The sequence below is a fragment of the Magnolia sinica genome, chromosome 17 (genome assembly GCF_029962835.1).
Source record: "Magnolia sinica isolate HGM2019 chromosome 17, MsV1, whole genome shotgun sequence".
Taxonomy (NCBI): Eukaryota; Viridiplantae; Streptophyta; class Magnoliopsida; order Magnoliales; family Magnoliaceae; genus Magnolia; species Magnolia sinica.
This window is the reverse complement of record NC_080589.1, coordinates 19,647,994-19,668,982: the sequence shown is the minus strand read 5'-3', so window position 1 is coordinate 19,668,982 and position 20,989 is coordinate 19,647,994. Positions and strand designations below refer to the sequence as shown.

The window sequence follows — 20,989 nt, the reverse complement described above, 5'->3', positions numbered from 1 at the left end:
AATGAAATTTCAATTCCAAGATAACACATTATTTTCCAAACAAGGTGCAATTTTTTTTCATATTAACAGAGTGGTTACTAGATTGAGCTAAAAACTTGTATAGAGACTATTATTTTTTATTCCAGTCTTTTTTCCAACCATAACAATTTTTTATCCATACAGCTTCTTAACGTCTTGGTTGCACTAAATATCATGTCTAATGTGGCACAAAATATCATGATATTTCATGAAATAATGGTGCAATCTAACACATTGACTCAGTAACTATTGTTTTGTGGGCTATTGATGGGAAGTTAAAAATCATCCGGCCTTGATGATTTTCAAGGTAGCCACCATCAGCTTTCAAACTGAAAGTCAAGCCCCTTCTCTCCATAGTACTTATGCAGTGTTTGGGAGTGTTGCTATAACAAGTCAGGCAGCATTGTAGGAAACCTCTAGGAAATTCACATTTAAAATGCAGTGTCGTTGGCACCCACTATGTCAGCTGATATACACCCATCATTGCCCAACTTTTCACTATATAGCCATGATAACTCATGCCAGTTCTAATCCTCTTAAACACGAGATGCAACCCATTTCCATAGTTTGAAAAACTCGGCCTAAAAGGTCTGTCAGATGGTTGAGTAACTCAAATGAGATTTTTGTTTTGTTTCTTAGTTTTTCGATAATATCTAATAATGAAAATATAAAAATATGTTAATATTATTGATTCCTAGGGTCCAAAGAAATCATTACACATCTGAGATCACCAAATGATCAGGAGTTCCTCTATTCAATCCTTTTTTCCTTCTTGTTGCTGGATATCTCGTTTGTACACATATTCTCTTTGTTTCCCGAGCCTCTAGTGAGTTACAAATAGAGTTAGAAAAGATCAAATCTTTGCTGATTCCATCACACGTCTGGATAGGTATCCTACATCTGAACTGAACTCTTTCTGGTTAAAGAATCTCTTTCTAGTTGCGCTGGAACAATTAGGAGATTCTGTGGAAGAAATATGGGGTTCTGCTTCTGGCAGCAACATGCTATTGGGTGGTGGTCCCACTTATGGGGTCCACTCAAGTTTTTTGTGAGGTTTCATTGTGCTTTTTCTGGAGTTTTTTTTAGTCTTTACCATCCTTACCAAGTCGTGACCAGATCGAGTTACTTGAGTCTTCATTTAATATGAAGTTAAATCCACTCAGTCGAGTCAAGACGAGTTTTTAGACCACACTCGCTCCTCCTCACACCCTCCATGTTCACTATAGTGAGTATAACTCTGCAGCTTGGGAAAGGTCCTAACTCTAGATCCAATACCAACTTCAAGAAAGACACAACTACAAGAGAAATTAAAAACAAAACTATGTATATATAAAGCATTCTGGATTCTAGAAATGTAAGGAAACCGTGCATGGGAAAACCTAAGCAGTTTGTCCATTGTAGGATGCAGTAGGTTCAGTATAACAACGCAGAGGATACACCAAAGGAATGGAATAAGCACCAAAAGCCCTCGAAACTTTCCCCCACAGATCTACTTCTTTTAACCATCATTCTTTTCAACAAGCTTCTCGATCAGATCTGCGGCGTCCTGCACTGTTGTGATACTCTGGGCGCTATCTTCTTCTACGCTGATCCCAAATGCCTCCTCAAGTCCCATTACAATCTCCACCTTTTCATGCAACACAGTAGAAAATTAAGAATTCAATGCACATATGCCAACAACATCCATTACCATGCATCAAAAGCTAATAGTACGCATACGCAAGGCATGAAAAGAGAGGGAATAGTTCTTCTATTGAACCATTCAAAATTAATATTTTCACAAAGGAAAGTTGTACCCAAAAAATGGAAGGATAGATCAATCCCCTACCAAGATCAACGGTGCTGGAATTTAGAAATTTACTGCAATTTGTCATTTCGAAACAGAAGGACATGTTTGGTTGCTTCACCAGTTCCTGAGGTGGAGAGGATGTGCTCCGCCAGATTGGGGTTAACATAAGAACCGGTCATGTTTCAGGGCAGAAAAGGCAGCAAAACATAAGCCAACTTAATGCAGATTCCATTTTCCATACTGCCCTACCAACCATTACTCAGTGGAAACACCAACAGCACGATCAGGATGGGTTCTTATCCAATATTTCAAGATATTTTGGCTTTTTACTTCATAGATAATTAATCATTTCAGGAGTGAACATAAGAATAATGACACCTGCTGCCTGGAGCTCTTTTGAATGGCAATGATGAATTTATTAAAGGAAAAAAAAAAAAGGAGCTACAAACATTAAAAATGATGGACCATCTACTCAGAAATTAAAAGAGGAATGGTAGTAAGGAGTACAAATCTAAGTTCTCTCGCATTCTGAAGAACAAGTATATATTTGGTCAGTAATGGCTTTCTTTTAAAGTAAATTCCATGTTTATATCTGAGATCCAGATATTGGCCCATTGGTTCAATACTCAGAAGGAGAAGGCCAAGAAGGAATCATACATTAAAGGTCAAGTCAGATGGCAGTAAAAAAATATAGCGGGAGTATCACAACACTAAAAACTATCAGTATTAACAATAAGGACTTCATTATACTTTTTCTTCATATGGATAAGAGATTACATGTAGCAAAGCCCACATGTTGTACAAGGCAGTCACTCAACAGGCCACTATATTTTTGCTGATTTTTGGGCCAAGGCATCCCACGGCAGGTCTCATGTGAAGGAAAACTGGGATCCCTCACCCATGTGAAACATTAGCATAAGTGGTGGCATGTTGTGGGCTACATTATACACACATGGAACAAGAAAACCTCTTGGAAGCAAGGCAAGGAAAGAGGATTCGCAATCCTGGTAAATAAAAATTGATTAGGGTTAAAGGCCATGAGTACCGTATCAAGTGAATCGGCACCAAGGTGAGAAAACTTGGATTCCCCTGTGACAGCAGAGTCAGCTGGTAGTGCCAACTGTTTCCTCACTATTTCACAAACCTTATCCACAGTCTCTGGCTTGGCCTGTTGAGGAAATTACAAATCCTTTGTCACTCTGGCTACAACATAATGGCAATGTTAATGCTAACTAGCAATTATATATGCATGCAATTTCTGAAAGGAAACATTTTTTGGGTGATCTGGCAGCAGTGGATTCAAGTGCTGAACCTCCTATGGTTGCTAAAGGCAGAGCGCCATCATATTTGCCAAAAGGAAAAACTAGCAGATTTGCTTGCTAAGTATACATACACGTAATTCCCAAGCTTGTCATTTTTTCGGCAAAATATGCCAATGTGTGAGAAATTTATTTTTAATGGACAGGGAGGTGTGCCAGGTCTGATAATTAAATGATGTGCTTGGCTGGTTTTATTTTCAAGGGGCAAGGGGTATGCAAAAAGGGTTACGTAATGGTAACAGTGGACACCATTATGTGTTACGTGGCCAGAACGGCCGTTACAGAAAAATGGTCCGTAAGAAAAGGCCGCAACGGCTGTTACAGCTCATATCATAATGGTAATGGCAGTGGCCGTTATGGTCTATTACCATTAATTGAATACCTTGGCCCACATTACAATTGACAAGGTGGATGAATTGCATGCTCACATTACAAGAACTCTTGAAAATGTGTGTGTGTGTGTGCGTGTGTGTGTGTGTGTGTGTGTGTGTGTGTGAGAGAGAGAGAGAGAGAGAGAGAGAGAGAGAACATTGTTGTACAAGGTGTCCATGCATATGCTTACAAATGTCCTCGTAACACTTGGTGAGAATCAAGTGTGAGGGATACAGATCTCAAACCAAACAAAGAATTACATGTGTGTGTATGCGTGCGCATGTTTGTATAGTAAAAGCATCAATATGAGAGAACAGATGTCCAAAGGTATGTGCCGGGGGGGCAGTGTTGTACAAGGTGTCCATATCATATCATATCATATCATCTCTCTCTCTCTCTCTCTCTCTCTCTCTCTCACACACACACACACACACACACACACACACATACTTACAAATGTCCTTGCAACACTTGGTGGCAATCAAGTGTGAGGGATGCAGATCTCAAATCAAACAAAGAATTACACGTGTGTGTACACGCGCGCATGTTTGTATAGTAAAAGCATCAATATGAGAGAATGGATGTCCAAAGGTATGCGCCCGGGGGGGGGCGGGGGGGCGGGGCCGGCTTACAAATGTCCTTGCAACACTTGGTGGCAATCAAGTGTGAGGGACAGATCTCAAATCAAACAAAGAATTACATGTGCGTGCACGCACGTTTGTATAGTAAAAGCATCAATACGAGAGAACGGATGTCCATGGGCACACATGCATGGGACATGATGAATGGCTGAGTAGCTGGATTCAATCATCCATTTGTGCTATTAAAATTATATCCATGTCCACTGCATGAGTTCTGCCATACTACATGTCATACTGTGTCTATGTTTCTGTTTCCTTTGAAAGGAGCTGCCATAAATTGTGCTCAAGCAAAGCTGTCATAGGTTCTGATTCTTCTGACACTGCTGAATGGCTTAGACCATGCATCGCTAAAGAAAAGTTAAAATGGAAATAGATGCAGAATTAGAGAATCATACAGCACAAGAAACCCGATAGCGAAGTGGAACTGGCTGCAAACGGACTGAAGGAAAGCTCCTCCTCTGAGTGGGAAGTGAGACCAATTTCAGAGTAGACATTACAGGTGTCGCCTGCTCAAAAGTCAGAAGTTTCAATAATTATTTTATTCAGAAAAGATAACGAGTAAAAAAGAAACAGCAAATTTTCAAAGAATGAAAGGGCCATGATATGTTGATGTCAAGCGAGAGAAGGGTGAAAAGGAATGATAGTATTTTATTTCTTTGTTGTGAATGACATCAGCCTTTGATTTTGAAAGTAGAAGAAAACCCCACATTCATACAGAAATCCAAAAGAATTCACCAATTTTTTTAATAACCAAAGCACTTAATCATCATCATTTTAGCCTTTCTCCCAGAACTATGGGTTCGGCTTTTAAACAGCAGTTTTTCTCTATAGTTAAGTATGGACTCAGAACCCAAGATCTCAAATTGTAGATTGGCAAAAATTTTAGGATCAGCTACCCAACAGGCATCAACCTTCATCTCTCACCTGCTCAATGGAACAGTCAAGGCTCACGCTTGCCATTAATGGTCATCTTACAAAAATATAGAAGAAGAAGAAGAAGAGACATACTCAAGGTATTTCGTATCAGTAACGGTGGCCGTGACGCTCACCACCATTACCAATACGGGTATCGGCTGTAACGGCCAATATGGGGGCATCACGACTGTTACGACCACCGTAACGGTTGAAAATTTTCTTTTATCTGAAAAATTCTGAAAAAATATTTAGAAAATCAAGAATAATGTAAATATTCCAAATATGTATTCATTTTTAAAAAAAAAACATGTTTATGGTAGTGTAACGGTCCACTCTTTAGTGGGAGTGTTGCATCGGGCTGTCTAGTGAATTTGTGAACATGATTATATGTATCTAATGTTTACACATCACAATCAAGCATTAAAACTAGAAATAAGAAAATTTGCATAAATACTACTTTTTCAATTTTTTGAAAAAAAAGGGCCATCGGAGATTCTATTGACCCAAATCACTTCAATTTACGATTTTAATATTTAAAACTATAGTAAGAGCAGTCAAAATCTATTGTAAAATGATTTAAGAGAGTTTTTGGAATGAGAAAAGTATAAAAAGGGGAGAAAATAGATTTAAATTTTAAAAAAAAAAAGTGGTCGTTTTTCGACCGTTACAGGGGTAACGATCATTATGCCCCGTAACAGCCTTTACGTCCACCGCAACGGCCAATACAGTTCCAAAAAATCAATTGCCCCATTTCACCCCCGTATCGTGTAATGGTCATGACCGTTACCTATATATATCGGCCTTTATGGGCATATTGTAACGGATACGAGACACCTTGGACATACTATATGATGCCAGGTGCAGCAATCATATATGAGGTCGGCCTATGCGAGATCCATAGATCATTTGGGTACATCCAAGATGCAGGCGCTCAACTGGTTGTACCAATTACACATGGGCCATACCATGAAGATTGATAGCCAAACAAAAAGCCTTGTTTTCCTTGGCCAAACCATTGTATATTTCCTTACAAAAAATTCAATCAAAACAATGGTTCTTATAATGGCAATATAAAGCCCAATATATCAGCATTACAATAATTGCGGGGAACCCCCATAACATTATGGGGTTGAAATAACAAATACATTGCCACTCAAAAAATAATAACGATAATAATATGTTGTAACCACCTTTTTTAATGGTGTTATAATTTATAACCACCTTCATGCACTAATGATAGATATTAGACAGAAATATAATGTTACAGTAGCAGTCATTTTCGTATATCACAAACAAGTATTCCATATCAGTAATGGAGGCCATAATGTTCACCACCGTTACCGATATGGGTATTGGTCAGAACGGCCAATACAGGGATGTAACGACTATTACAACTCCTGTAATGGTTTTTTTTTTTTTTTTTTTATTGCTGAAAAATTCTAAAAATATATCTAGAAAATCTAGAATAATGTAAATATTTCAGATCTATATTCATTTTTTGTTTTGAACATGTTTATGGAAACATAACAGTCCACTCTTTGGTGAGTGCTCTATTGGGTTGTTTGGTGAATTTATGAACATGGTTATGTGTCTCTAATGCTTACACATCACAATCAAGCATTAGAATTAAAAATCGAAAAAAAAAATGCATATATACCACTTTTTTTTTAAATGACCCTCGAAGCTTCTATTCACTCAAATTCATGGTATGCCAAATCGGTTACGTATTGGCCGTATCGGCCGATACGTAACGGTAACGGTGCGAATCGTTACCCGTTTCGGGGCCGAAACGGCCGATTCGATTTTTTGTACCCGTATCAGCCGATACGGGACCGATACGGGCGTAACGGCCCGAAACGGGCCGTTACGGGCCCGAAACTGTAACTTTTTTTTTTTTTTTTAAGCTCTGTTTTTGCTGTTTTTTTGAAACCTCTTGCTTCCAAACTGTTTCTAACTCCTTCTACTACTAATTTTAACCAACCTTAGCTAGGTATTTGATAGAAAAACACATTATATTATAGATTTTTTTGAATCAAAGCTCGGTGGGCCATTTTTCAAAAATTCGTCAAAAATAGGTATTTATACTTTTTTTAATATATTTTGCTGTTTTAATCATGTCATATGATGTGTTAATCATAGTAGAACATGTTAATGTGCATTTTACAGATTTGGGGTGCCATTTAATAATTTTTTAATATTTTTTTCTATTTACGCATGAATTTTGGCCCCTTTTTTTAAAATTCGAAAAATCAGTTTTTAATGGTTGTTTTGCTGTTTTAATCATGCCATTTGATGTATTAATCATAGTAGAACATGTTAATGTGCATTTTACAGATTTGGGGTGCCATTTAATATTTTTTTCTATTTACGCATTTATTTTGGCCCTTTTTTTGAAAATTCGAAAAACCATTTTCAAATGATTCTTTTGCTGTTTTAATGATGTCATATGATGTGTTAATCATAGTAGAACATGTTAATGTGCATTTTACAGATTTGGGGTTCCATTTTATATATTTTTTATATTTTTTTCTATTTACGCATTTATTTTGGCCCTTTTTTTGAAAATTCGAAAAATCATTTTTTAATGATTCTTTTGTTGTTTTAATGATGCCATATGATTTGTTAATCATAGTAGAACATGTTAATATGCATTTTACAGATTTGGGGTGCCATTTTATATTTTTTTATATTTTTTTCTATTTACGCATTTATTTCGACCCTTTTTTTGAAAATTTGAAAAATCATTTTTTAATGATTCTTTTGCTGTTTTAATGATGCCATATGATGTGTTAATCATATTAGAACATCTTAATGTGCATTTTACATATTTGGGGTGCCATTTTATATTTTATTTTTTATTTTTTTCTATTTACGCATTTATTTCGGCCCTTTTTTTGAAAATTCGAAAAATCATTTTTTAATGATTCTCTTGCTGTTTTAATGATGCCATATGATGTGTTAATCATAGTAGAACATGTTAATGTGCATTTTACATATTTGGGGTGCCATTTTATATTTTTTTCTATTTATGCATGAATTTTGGCCCTCAAAAATAATTGCAAACACCTAAATGTAAGATATTTTCATATTACATTCATTCTAATATATCTATCATTGATAGTAGATAGTTAGAAAATTAAATATATGAATTTTGTAGTCAAATTCAGGTTATCTGGTTCATAAATTCATCAGACAGTCCGATACAACTTCTCACTAAAGAGTGGACCGTTACACCACCATAAACATGTTCCAATTTATAAATGAATGCATATTTGGAATGCTTAGAATATTCCGGATTTAATCCATATTTTTTTGGCAAAAAAAAAATTTTGCGCCGTTACGGGCCGTTACGCCCCCGTATCACCGTTACGCCCCCGTATCCGTATCGGTTTTGGAGGTTACCGTTACGCCAACCGATACCGATACGGGACACCTTGCTCAAATTGCTTCAATCTACTATCTTAATCTTAAAAACTATAGTACGAGTGGTCAAAATTTGTTGTAGAATGTAATAAAGTTTTTAGAATGAGAAAAGTGAAGAGAGAGAGAGAGAGAGAGAGAGAGAGAGAGAGAAGAAAAAATGGATTTACATAGAAAAAAGAATTGGCCATTTTTTAACCGTTACAAGGGTAATAGTCGTTATAACCCCTAACGGCCGATACGGTCCCAAAAAAGCAACTGCCACATTTCACCCCCATATCATGTAATGATCATGGCCTTTACCTATACGTATCAACCTTTACGGCCGTATCGTAACGAATACGGAACACATTGATCACAATTGATATCTGGCCAAATGATGGAAGTTATGGCATAAGTTTGTAACCAACTGGCAACTTGACGCAAACCCTCATGCATCGGGACCGGCGATAAGAGCACAAAACTCCCACAGACGAAATGTATTAGAATATTTAAGCGTTGTTTAATAGTCGTTTCTACCTAGGTATTAAATTATTTAATAAGAAAATTAAAAAATAATAATTAAGTTTGATGGTAATTAAATATATTTATGGTACATGACAGAATGGCATGAGCTTGGTCAATCACCATTGTTTCCTATGTTAGGGTCCACCTAATAATTTGATTTACTTCATTTTTGGGATAATATGCTAAAATTATCTAGAAAAATGGATGGACAATGTGGATACAAAATACATACATCAAGGTGGGCCCCACGATAGGGGCCACACTATCTTAGGTGAGTTCAAGGTCTCACCTAATCCGCTCCTAGGGATCAAGGCATCAATGGGTGAAGAATCTCGATGTTTTGAGGAGGTCGGAGGATAGTCGGAGAAGGGAGAGTTGCAATGGCAAAACCAATGCGAGGATCCGGGGAAAGGACAAGAGAGTTTGTAGAGGGAAAAGCAATCGGGGGACACGTGGCCCAAATATGGCAGTGGTGATTTTCTCTCAAAGGCAAGTTTGGTGTCAATTGGCATCCTAGATATTGGTCAAATTGAGAATCTCATTAAAGGCGAAGGATACTCATAGGATTATCATTTATCAATTTTCCAATAAAAGCAAGGTGACGTGTCGAGGTCTTGAAAGGTGGGGACATGTGTTATAATCTTATAAATTCTCTAGGCGACAATTAGGATGCATGAAGGTGCTGCCGAGAATATACCCATGAAGAAAGAGATGCTTATCATGAGATTGTCATTCCATCCAGTGAGATTGACTCTCACAGCAATGAGAAGTGCTTCAAGGACCGGGGTTGGGATACGTGTTCTTCTAAGGTTACTGCTAATCCCCAGGTAATTAGAAGTCTAGGTTTTCTCAGGGCATGTGCGATGATCCGGAGAGGCAAGAAGGAATTGATGTGCACCGGAAAAGTGAATGGAGACGGACAAGGGCTATCGGTGTTAAGGGATGGTGGTAAGTGCAGTATCATTAATGGGACATGTTTGGTTGACATCTTGAGTTTGAAGGACGAATCTCCCAAAGTAAAGAAAATAGAAAGAAAAAAAAAAAAAATTTGCAGTATCTGGAGATGGGGGGTGGAGGGGTGTTTCTTAAGGTTTGAAGAGAGCTCGTCATAGCAACCTATGGTAGAGAGGTGAGTGAGTAGCGGCCAGGTTCAACTCTCAGGTTATCCCAAGGACATTAACTATTCCTCATCATTGTAAATAATGTTATCAAATGGAATAAACAATCTTATGTCACCCAACAGGGCAATGCGCTTATGTTATGGCATAATCGCACATCCCCACAAATGAAAATTTGTGTAGGGAATTTATGTAAACATACTACAAGTGTAGGGAATTTTTTTATAGTTTTATTAGATTATTAGACAATAACAAGTCAACTAACAACTACTCAAAGGGACACATATACTAAAAATATGGGAAAACAAAAACAACACAATTTTTATTAATGCCATTTTAAGAGAGAGTTAAAGACGAGAGAGATTAAGAGACGAGGGTATTAGAGTGAGGGAGAGAGTAATAGAGTTGTGAAAATAAAGGGGTGAGAGCATCTATTTATAAGCAAAAAAGTGAGACGAAGTCTTTAAAACAAAAAACAACAGTGAGATGAAGCAAAATAAAAAGTCCTAATGGTCAGATAACCATGGCTTATGTGGTCGCATACTTCTATGTGCAACTGCATAAGCCCCAATGGCATAATAACCACATGTACCACCATGGCATATGCAGTACATTGGTCCAAATGGCATATGCGATGGCATAATCGCTTATCTTATTTGATCACACATGACAAAATTGGTTGTAAAGGTCCTCTTCTTTGTCATTGGGGGAAAAAGGCATTTAGCTATGTTATTCAGGTCAATCATGTGGCCTGATTCCGCTAGGCTCTAGTGTTGTCATAGCGAGTGGGGAGCGTTTGTGGTATTGAAGGGGACCAATGATTTTCAAAAAATTGTTAATGAACATCTGGAATTCTATGGGAATTCTGCCTATTTTATGACCGTTGGAGAGTTGAGCAAGGAATTAGGTTCATCATTTGAGGGAGTTGGTAATGATCCGACAACTATTTTCAAAAAGCTTGAGGAGAGAGATGGAAGGGAGATTGCAAAAGACTTTGTTCATAGGTAGAGAGTGAGAAAAGGGAATTAGTAAATCTTGCTTCTTCGGTTAACTAACAACAATTTGGGATCGGAGAAGAGAGGTAGAGAGAGAAAGAAAATAGGGGAGGGATGCAAGAAGGTGACACGATGAAGATCATTTCTTAGAATGCATGCGGTTTCAGTTGCAAGGACCATAGGTTGGCAGTGAAGGATTTGTTTTGAAGAAAGAAGGTAGATATTGTCCTATTTTGGGAAACAAAGTTGGAGAAAGTTACACCTAGAATCATAGACGAGTTGTTGGGGAGGCGAATAAAGATTTTGCCTTTATTCCGTCTAGGGGTTCTGCCATGGAGATTATCACTACATGGAATCTAGGCACCAATCTATGTAGAAGCCATCTATAGTTGTGCTTATTCTATGTCACTGATTGGTGTTGCAATGAGTGGGTCATTTGTTTAAATGGTTGATGACTACAATCTATTGTCCAAACGATCCCAGATTGACGGATGGTTTTTGGGTAGAGCTTTCAGATATCTTCAGATCATTTAATTTCTAATGGTGCATCATTGGTGAGGTTTCAATACCATCTATTTCAAGTAAGAGAAGCTCGGAGGGAGCTTTCAAATTATTTTTGGGGTGAGCTCTTAGACATCATCAGATCATTTAATTTCTCGTGGTGCATTTGTGGGGAATTCAATACCATCCATTTCGGGTATGAGAAGCTTGGAGGCAACAGCCAACAGGACTACAACTTCTATGTGTAAGTTTGCAAACTTCATCACTTCCAATAACTTGATTGATCTTCAGCTTTACCTTATCAAACAATTAGGAAAATCTAGTTACATACAAACTAGATAGGTTCCTAATATTGCATGACTAGGAATCCCAGTATCTGGATGTTGTGAGTCGGTTCTCTTACATCCCGCCTCAGATCATACCCCTATCTACTTGGAGTCGGCAGGTACGACTTCTAGTCCAAGACCATTTCAATTTATGAGTTGGTTGCCAAAGTCAAAAAGGTTTCATGAGATGATCGAATAATGGTGAAATGAATGAGACATGGAGGGATGGGTTGGCTTTTATATTTTTGAAAAAATTGTGATTTATCAAGAATAATCTAAGGAATGGAGCAAGGCTACTTTCATCTCTAACGAGTTGAAGAAAGAGGAGCTATTAGGAGGATCGATGTTTTTAGCAGGCAAGAGGAATGTCAACAACTAGATAAAGCCCAAAAGTTCGAGAGGGAGCTCCTAAAATTTGATCATTAAGGACTCCCTTCGGAGAGGAGGCGGTTTGACAGCTAAAATCTAGAGCCATTTGGCTGAAGGAAGGCGATAAGAACATTGCTTTCTTTCATAGGATAGCTAATGAGAGGAGAAAGAGGAATCATATTCATAAATTAAGTCCTAGGATATTCTACTAGAAGACCCAGATCATATTACAACCACTTTGATGGAATTATATAAAAATCCATACAAGAAAGAAGTTTATGGCGAGTTGAAACCTGGACAATCTTTCCTTCTGAAGCCTGTGGGAGGATCAAGCCGCTTGGTTGGAAAGACAGTTCCAAGAGGAGATGAAGAGTAGTGCATGGGACATGAACAAGGACAAGGCTTTGGGCCCCAACGGATTCTCTATCACCTTCTTTTAAGAATGTTAGGAGACCATCAAGGGTAATTTCATGAGTTTCACGAGGGGAGTACTATAGTCGAGCAAAGCTAAGGGACTCAATGCAACTTTCATCATGTTAATCCCAAATATTAACGATGTGGAAGATACTATTAAGGACTTTTGCCCCATTAGCTTAGTGGGGGATGTGTACAAGATCCTAGCCAAAACCCTACCTTGCAGGTTGTGGGAGATGATGCGTTCGATTATTTCTCCATTCACAAGGAGCCTTTGTAAAGAAAAGGCAGATCCTAGATAGTGTTCTCGTCGCTAATGAAGCCATAAATTCCAAGTCCACGAGTGGGGAGGCCGGTTTCCTGTGCAAGATCAATATGGAATAGGCATACGATCATATGGATCAAGACGTCATGCTTTAATCATTGCATCAAATGGGGTTTGTAAGGAGATAGATTAGAAGGATGAAAGACTGCTTCTCAACATCTTTTTTTATCATGTTTCATGGCTCCCTAATCAGGATCTTCCCAAGTTCCAGAGGGTTGAGCCAGCACGACCCATTATCCCCTCTTTTATGATTTAGCAAAGCGTTTTGAGTTTATGGATGTCGAGTCAATTGCATAGGTGCTTCTTAAAGGGTTCGAGTTTGGGGTACAGGGGCTTTCGATTTCCCATATCAATTCATCATCACCACACTAATTTTGTGTGAGGCATCCCTTTTTTAGTCTAGATTGTCAAAGGGGGTGCTCCGATGCTTCAAGGCGGTTTCCAATTTGACGGTGAATTTGAGAAGCGATGCAATTGCAGGGGTGGCAATCCAACAGGAGGAGGCGAATGCCCTTAACTTTATTATGGGATGCAAGGTCGCACATCTCCCAATGAAGTAATTAGGGCTTCCAATTGAGGGCAATCCTAGTAATGCTTTATGGGACCCCACTATTGAGAGAATCGTGAAGAGACTAGCCAACTGGAAGAAGTCCTGTTTATTGCTTGGAAGTAGAATCATACTTATTAAGTCAACCCTCTCTAATAGCGCAGTTTACTACCTTTCTATATTTACAATTATTCTCATGCATCATTAAGAGTATATGGAAAATTTAGAGAGATTTCTTATGGGAAGGGAGAGAGGAGGGACATAAATTTCACCTTGTAAATTGGTAGATTATCCAGAGGCCTATAAAGGATGGGTGTTTGGGCCTAGGGAGGTTAAAGGAAAAGAACTAGTCTCCCCTTGGAACTGGTGGTGGAGGTTTGAAGATGGAGGTATGGAAATCTATCGACTTGATTGGCATGGGAGTTGGGCAAGCTAAATCATCCATTCAAAGTGAAGTGGATCAGCTGGTGTTTGGGCCTAGGGAGGTTAAAGGAAAAGAACTAGTCTCCCCTTGGGACTGGTGGTGGAGGTTCGAAGATGAAGGTATGGAAATCTATCAACTTGATTGGCATGGGAGTTAGGCAAGCTAAATCATCCATTCCAAGTGAAGTGGATCAGCTGATTGAGAAAGGGATAAGGTTTGCACCGGGGGGGATGGGGTGTGGAATGTTAGGTTGAGGAGAAATTTATGTGACATGGAGGTGGCGGACTTTACTGCTTTTCTAGAATCTCTAAGCAACTATCAGGCTAGACCAACAAGAAGAGGATCGTAAGGAGTGGAAACAAGGTATTCCAAAATAGTTATGTAACGGCCCATTGCGTAATGAAACATGTTTTTTCCAAGAGAAAGAAAAAAAAAAGAGGTCGTAACGACCGTTACAGCCTGTATTATAATGGTAATGGCAATGGCCACTGGGACCACAATTACCATTATGGAATACCTTCGGTGGAAATGGTCTTCGGGTCTTCCCTTGTCCTCTAAATCATTGATGCACAAGCATTATTATCTAGGAGTTGTTTGTCACTCGTGTGCCTATATTTGAAAGGTCCTCATTCCCAGCAAACAAAATCCTCACCATAGATAATCTTAAGAAGAGAAATATGGCGATGCCAGATATGTGTGCCATGTGCAAGTACAATGAAGAGTTGAGGGGTCATCTTTTCCTCCATTGTTCGATTACTCAGGTAGTTTGGTCTCACTTTTGGCAACTTTTTAGAATCAAGTGGGTTATGCATGAATCCACATTCGATGTTATTGCAGGTTGGGTGGTAGGCCCATTTTAAAATCGTGGCAAAGTTTTATGGAAGCTGGCCCCTTCTACTATCTTTTGGGGGATTTGGAAAGAAAGGAATGCTAGAATCATCAAAGGCAAAGTGACGTGGAGCGGGTCGCGGACACTTTCATATCCAAGATGGACCAAAGAAGGCCTGATCGGAGGCGGAAGTGATCAGGACCATCAGAACCCTAAAACAGGCATATCTCACAAACCAGAATGAGTTATTCGACGTACCATATATGATTTTGGGGTAGGAGAAGCAACTTTAGTCAACCAACCCCACTAGGCCGGGTTGCCCACGCTGAATTTGCGAGATTCCATCAGATTGACGGTCGAAAATCCTTTTTAATTTCGTTTTTACTATTTATAGCAAGTTTTAGTTCGATCACAACTCTTCATCCTTTGAGTTTCAGGAGTTGTGCCCAACATGAAAAGGGCTTAGAAAATTTATGAGAATAACGTGGTTAGGCCAAATAGGACACTTACTATTTTTGGCCAAAAACCATGAAGTCTAGTAGAAATCATGACCATCTATAAATAGTAAGTTTGTTATTTATAGTAAGTCACGAATTTTAGGAAGTTTGAGTTGGAGTTTGATTCTGAAACTTCTTCCTAAGTTTGGTATCACTATTTAAAGGATTGTAAATTCGTTTTTATCATATATCAATTAATTTTTGAATTTCTTAGGATTTATTTCTATTTTCTTATTTTCCCTCGTGGATTCGAGGAATCTCTGTGAGGACTAATGTTGTCGAATCGCATATACGATCATGTGCGATTGCATATGCCTATGCGCAAATGCGATTGCACAATCACATATGCGACCACATATTTTTTTATTTTTTTTATTTTTTGAAAAGTTAAAATATATATATTTTTTCAAAAAAAAGTTTTATATATATATAAAGAAACTAAGGAGAACTTCTCTAAGTTAATAGATTACTAATTTTACATATTTAAAATACATTTGAGAGAGATAAAATCAATTAAACAATCAATTAAACATCAAACCATCGACATTTAATAATATAGTTAACAAGAAGTAACAACAAAATCAACAAGCTATTTATTTATTATTGTAGAAAATCAACAAGCTATCTTCCTTGAAACTTGAAAGTGCTTGAATCTTGATCTTCCAACTTCCAAGAAAGAGGAAATGTAGGAGAGGAAGAGATTAAGATCACTTGGAAGTAGGAAATACGAGAGAGAGAAAGAGAGAGAGAGAGAATAAGACCATTTGTAATTAAGAGATGTAAGAGAAAGAGAGTAAGAGAGTTTTGGAATTAGCATATTGCAAATGGAGGAGATTTGGAAGCCTTTTTTTTTTAGGTAAAACGTTGTTTTTTTAAATAAAAAATTCAATGTGCCATGGCCAATATACGATCGCATATTTTTGCATATGCCACATATATGATCACATATGACAACACGGATGAGAAGTCTAGTAGGAATCATGACCATCTACAAATAGTAAGTTTACTATTTATATTAAGTCACGAATTTTAGGGAGTTTGAGTTGGAGTTTGATTCTGAAACTTCTTCCTAGGTTTGGTATCATTATTTAAAGGATTTTTTTTTTTTTTTGAGAGGCAACGAAAATTTCATTAAAAGAAAAGGAAGGGTACAGACTGCTGAGATAGCGAAACTGAGAACTTTCAAAAGCGGTATCATTATTTAAAGGATTGCAAATTCGTTTTAATCATATATCAATTAATTTTCAAATTTCTTAAAACTTATTTCTATTTTCTTATTTTCCCTCGTGGATTTGAGGAATCTCTATGAGGAGTCCAGAGAAGCTCCGTGGATTCGGAGTAATTATCCCCTTAGAGGAAGACGGTGATTGACCTCATCACATCCATCCCTACGTCACAAAGCACAGCTCATTTAGATTTCATCTCTCGTTTTGTTGCTTTCCTTGTTGTCGTGTGGGTGGGGCGGCCAAAGTTTGCAAGGATCTCTTTCCAGTAGCTTACAAGCACTTAGGAGACTTGTTTTGGGTTGATTTCTCCTAGGGTTTTCTGAGGATTTGCGGACATTGCACTTGCATTTTTTGTTTTGTTTTGTCATGTCGGGCAGGGTGACAAGAGGGTCACCTAATTGCCCCTCTTTTTGTAAAGCCATTTTCGATTTAATGAATTTGTGTGTGTGTGTGATACTATTATAGTGCCATATAAATATATCTAAGGGTCATTTGAATGAATAAAATTAGTGACTTCATAAGTTTGCCAATTCATGAAGTTTTTTTTTTAAGAGCCAATTTATGAAGTTGGAATTGGAAGTTTATGATTAGGATTTTTTTAATTAAATCCTCAAAATATATGATATTTTGAAAAAAAAATTACAAGAATAATTTTTAGCATAAGTAATATGAATGAGAGGGCAAAAGGTTAATTTGCCCTTCCGCTCCAAAAAAAAATTCCTTTCTCCACCCTTCTATAAAGAAACAATTTTTTTCATCTCACTCTTTCAGTATAAAGAGGTTGACAATTTTTCACAACTGTCTAGTACCCAGCAAATTTTCCTTCTTTTTTGTTCCCTTTTGCTACCAAATGGAATAAAAGAATTTCATTACCTCTTGTTACCATAAGGTCGTGAAAATATTACCAACCTTTAGGTACCACGAAGTTGAGACTCAAAAAACGATTATACTTCTGGTGTGCCAAAAGGATTAGTTTTTTAGGTAGAATACGAACAAATTGGCCTTTTGCACTCCCATCCATATGGTACAAGCACATCCGTAGAAAATATTTTTCAAGGTCCTCTATTAAAAAAACATTCCAAGGACTTCTTATCCAAAGGGCTTTGCTAACATCCCCGACGCTTTAAATGGCACATGGATTGACCCATCGTTGATTTGAACCATTCATTCATTCATACAACTAGTAGTAACAACGATGCAAAAAAATCACGACAATCAAACGACCCTAATCATCCGATCAATAGTATGGAAAATGAACAATCAAGATTGAGCGCAAAAGTAAAATTGGCCTAATCATCATCTTGAAACATCTACTGGATAGATCCTACTTTTTATTGCCTATAATTCCAAAGTAGCAGTTTGGTTTGATGATTCTAACCATGCGATTTATAGCTTATAAACAACAGACGGTTGTAACAAATTGGCCCCATTCAAAGGGTTGGGATCATCCGATCAGCATGATTCTTTCACCATGGCTTGCTCCAAATGGTAGTATTGAATGAACTATCCCAAGCGATGATTAGACGTCCCACATGTAATTCAAAAGGTTTATAAGTGTTGCTAATCTCCCCACCTTTTTGGGAACTTCAGCAAAACCCTTATCTAAAAATCCCTTTGTCACTCAAGGATTTGATGTTTGGTTGCTTTCCTGTCAAATTCATGATTTACCAGCTTCGGTTAAACAGATTTGTTGTTTCACCAGCCTTGTGGAATTTGTTTTGACTTTTGAGGGCATATCAATTCCTCACTTCCATTAAGAATCACTTTGATTGGAAGTCAAACCATGCGATTGATGGTCTTCACAACTAACAGACTAAATCAATTAAAATATAAAAGGTCTGATCATGTATATGAACCATCCATCTTGTGACTGATTGCGCATATTTCCTGACAATTACTTTGATTTGATGATCATAACCACAATATCAAATTGCCAAACACAAAATAACAATGATTCATGTTGAAAATAACGAATCAAATGTTTCGTGTCCATCGTGTTTTTCCCACATTGGAAGAATCACTTTAATTGGACAATCCTAACAATCCAATAAAAAAAAACCAGTGAAACAAGTGGCCCATATGATCATAATCAAGTTTATCAAATAGTTCATCACATGTGGGCCCAACCTTGAATTGCCCATATCTATCAATACTCATTTTGATTGGATAATCCTTAAGCATCTGGTCAATTGTCAATAAAATGTATGGCCAAATCTATATATATATATATATATATATAAAAGGTCTGCTAATTGATCCAGACCAGCCTTGGTTTCAAATTGTTCACAAGAATCACTTTGATCGGATTATCCAAATTTCTGATTAATGGACAATAAAAATGTAGACTTCAGATCAACTATAATGAAAATGGTCTAACGACAAATTGGACCGTCCACCTTGGATTGCACATATTTCTCGAGAATAATTTTGATTGGACAAACATAATCATCTAAAGTAAAATGAACGGTCCATTGATTGTCGTAAAAATAAGCCAAATAATCAATCCGAATCCGCCATCAAGTGAACCCCACCACAGATCGCCGATGATCCAAACAATCAAATCAATGAATAATAACATGAAAGGTCCGAATTGATTGTGAAAACAGTTCCAATAATTAATCTGGACCGTCATTGTGCAGGCCACACCTTGAATTGTCTATTTCTCTCAAGAATTACTTTAGTCTGACAATCTTAACCATCCAAGGTATGGAGACAAACGATTCTGACATCAGACCCCCACTTTTTTATGCATATACCCATTCTCCCTTATTGTTTGTGCCTTTTACCTCTGTTATCTTCCCTTAGCAAAACCAGAAAACACAAAGAAGAACAGAGATGTATGCATTAAAAAACACTGGAAATATCATATCTCCGACAGAAAAACACGATCATTATCAAAACATTCAACGCAGGAAATTTAACCCGAATGCAGCACACAAATATAATCGATCGTGCGCTGCATATGGAATGGACACGTGGCACACTAATCTATGATTCCTACCATTCGCTAGGTGGTCCCCATCGTGGACGGTTCGATTTCCACGGATTGAAGAACCCCACCTGTCGATTGGTTGTCCAACCCCACCAAAAACCCACTCATCCCTACCGTTCGTTCGTAGGTCAGCAATCAGACGGCTTCGATTCTGAATCGAGAGAGAGAGAGAGAGAGAGAGAGAGAGAGAGTATACCTGACGGTTCTGATGGAAGGATCTAGATCGAGAAACAACGGATAGAGAAGACCCTGCAACAGCTGCCATCGATCCGAAGAAAGGAGAGTTGTGGAATTCGGAGAGAAATGCTAGAATAGTTTCAGAGAGAGAGAGAGAGAGACGCGGAGAGGACAAAGAGGACATGCGGGGGAAGCTCCGGGAGAATTTTTATAGGAGAAATGCTCACATCCAAACAGTTGGACGATAAGCTACCGTTCATCCCGTCAATAACTTCTAAGTTATTGTGTAAGTGATGCATCCACTACGTCCAATATCTTGGCCCCACCAAAATAATTAAATTTTCTAATAAAAATTCTCATCCAATCATCGTTTTCCCTATATTTTAGAAAAAAACGTATAAACGCTGATAAATAGAAAAATAAAATGTTAATCACTGATAAATAGAAAAAATATTATTTTGATGGTTGATTAAAAGTATTAGACGGTTTGGATTTTTTATTAAGACAAAAAATTGAAATATATTTTGTGATGGACGGTAACTTATTTTCCAACCGATTGAATGTGAGCGTCTATTGTTTTATATGCAGATATGGAAAATAATATGATACATTCGTCTATATCAACATATGGTAGATCTCTTATATATTCTAAATGCGACCGTAGATCATGCAATCTGGACCGTTCATCTATTGTTTTCTATCATGGATGATCTGTAAATCAAAATTAATTTGAAAAAAAAAAATCAAATTTTCTACTTTCCGAGCTAAGTTTCAACCATTAATCAGTTTACTTATCACCGTCCAGTTGAAGGCTAGAAATCGGATGTTATTGACCCTTCAATGTGTGTGAATTTCTAAGTTGTACGTCATTCATTGTAAGGCCCACTGGATGGATGGTCTTCATTACATATGACATCTTACACATCGACGGTGGATAGTGGATGTATTGTTTCTGTGGATCGAGTGCAATTGTACAAGGTAGTTGTGAGCATCGGTTGTATCGGAAGCACGTGAGTTGGACGCACGGTGAACTGATGGGCGACTGAGATCCCGAAAGCGACCGCACTAACCCCACTAATAGGCGGTCGTGACTACTTCCAACACTACTTAGGAAAATTTTAAGTCAGATCTACTCCGTCCATCAGATGGGCCACTACATTTTCACCATGGATCCTAAAAATAAATCCAATCCAAGAGACATATAGGCCACATCATTTGGGACTGTTTAAAATTATGCCTAAAAGCTCTAAACTCACGTGGTGTGGCCT

The 20,989-nt window shown here is 37.6% G+C and overlaps 1 protein-coding gene and 1 long non-coding RNA gene across 2 annotated transcripts; both read right to left on the bottom strand.

Annotated features, from left to right (window-relative positions):
* Positions 1–678: 678 nt before the first annotated feature.
* Positions 679–1,309, bottom strand: LOC131230943 (uncharacterized). The gene is made up of 2 exons (XR_009164141.1): positions 1,255–1,309; positions 679–1,209 (listed from the first exon to the last, which is right to left on the bottom strand). It is a non-coding gene; the product is annotated as an uncharacterized LOC131230943 (long non-coding RNA).
* Positions 1,310–1,346: 37 nt separating this feature from the next.
* Positions 1,347–19,901, bottom strand: LOC131230942 (acyl carrier protein 1, chloroplastic-like). The gene is made up of 4 exons (XM_058226967.1): positions 19,741–19,901; positions 4,535–4,645; positions 2,853–2,975; positions 1,347–1,645 (listed from the first exon to the last, which is right to left on the bottom strand). The coding sequence occupies exons 1-4, from the start codon at positions 19,807–19,809 to the stop codon at positions 1,517–1,519; spliced, it is 432 nt and encodes a 143-aa protein (XP_058082950.1). The 5' UTR covers positions 19,810–19,901; the 3' UTR covers positions 1,347–1,516.
* Between the last annotated feature and the right edge of the window lie 1,088 nt (positions 19,902–20,989).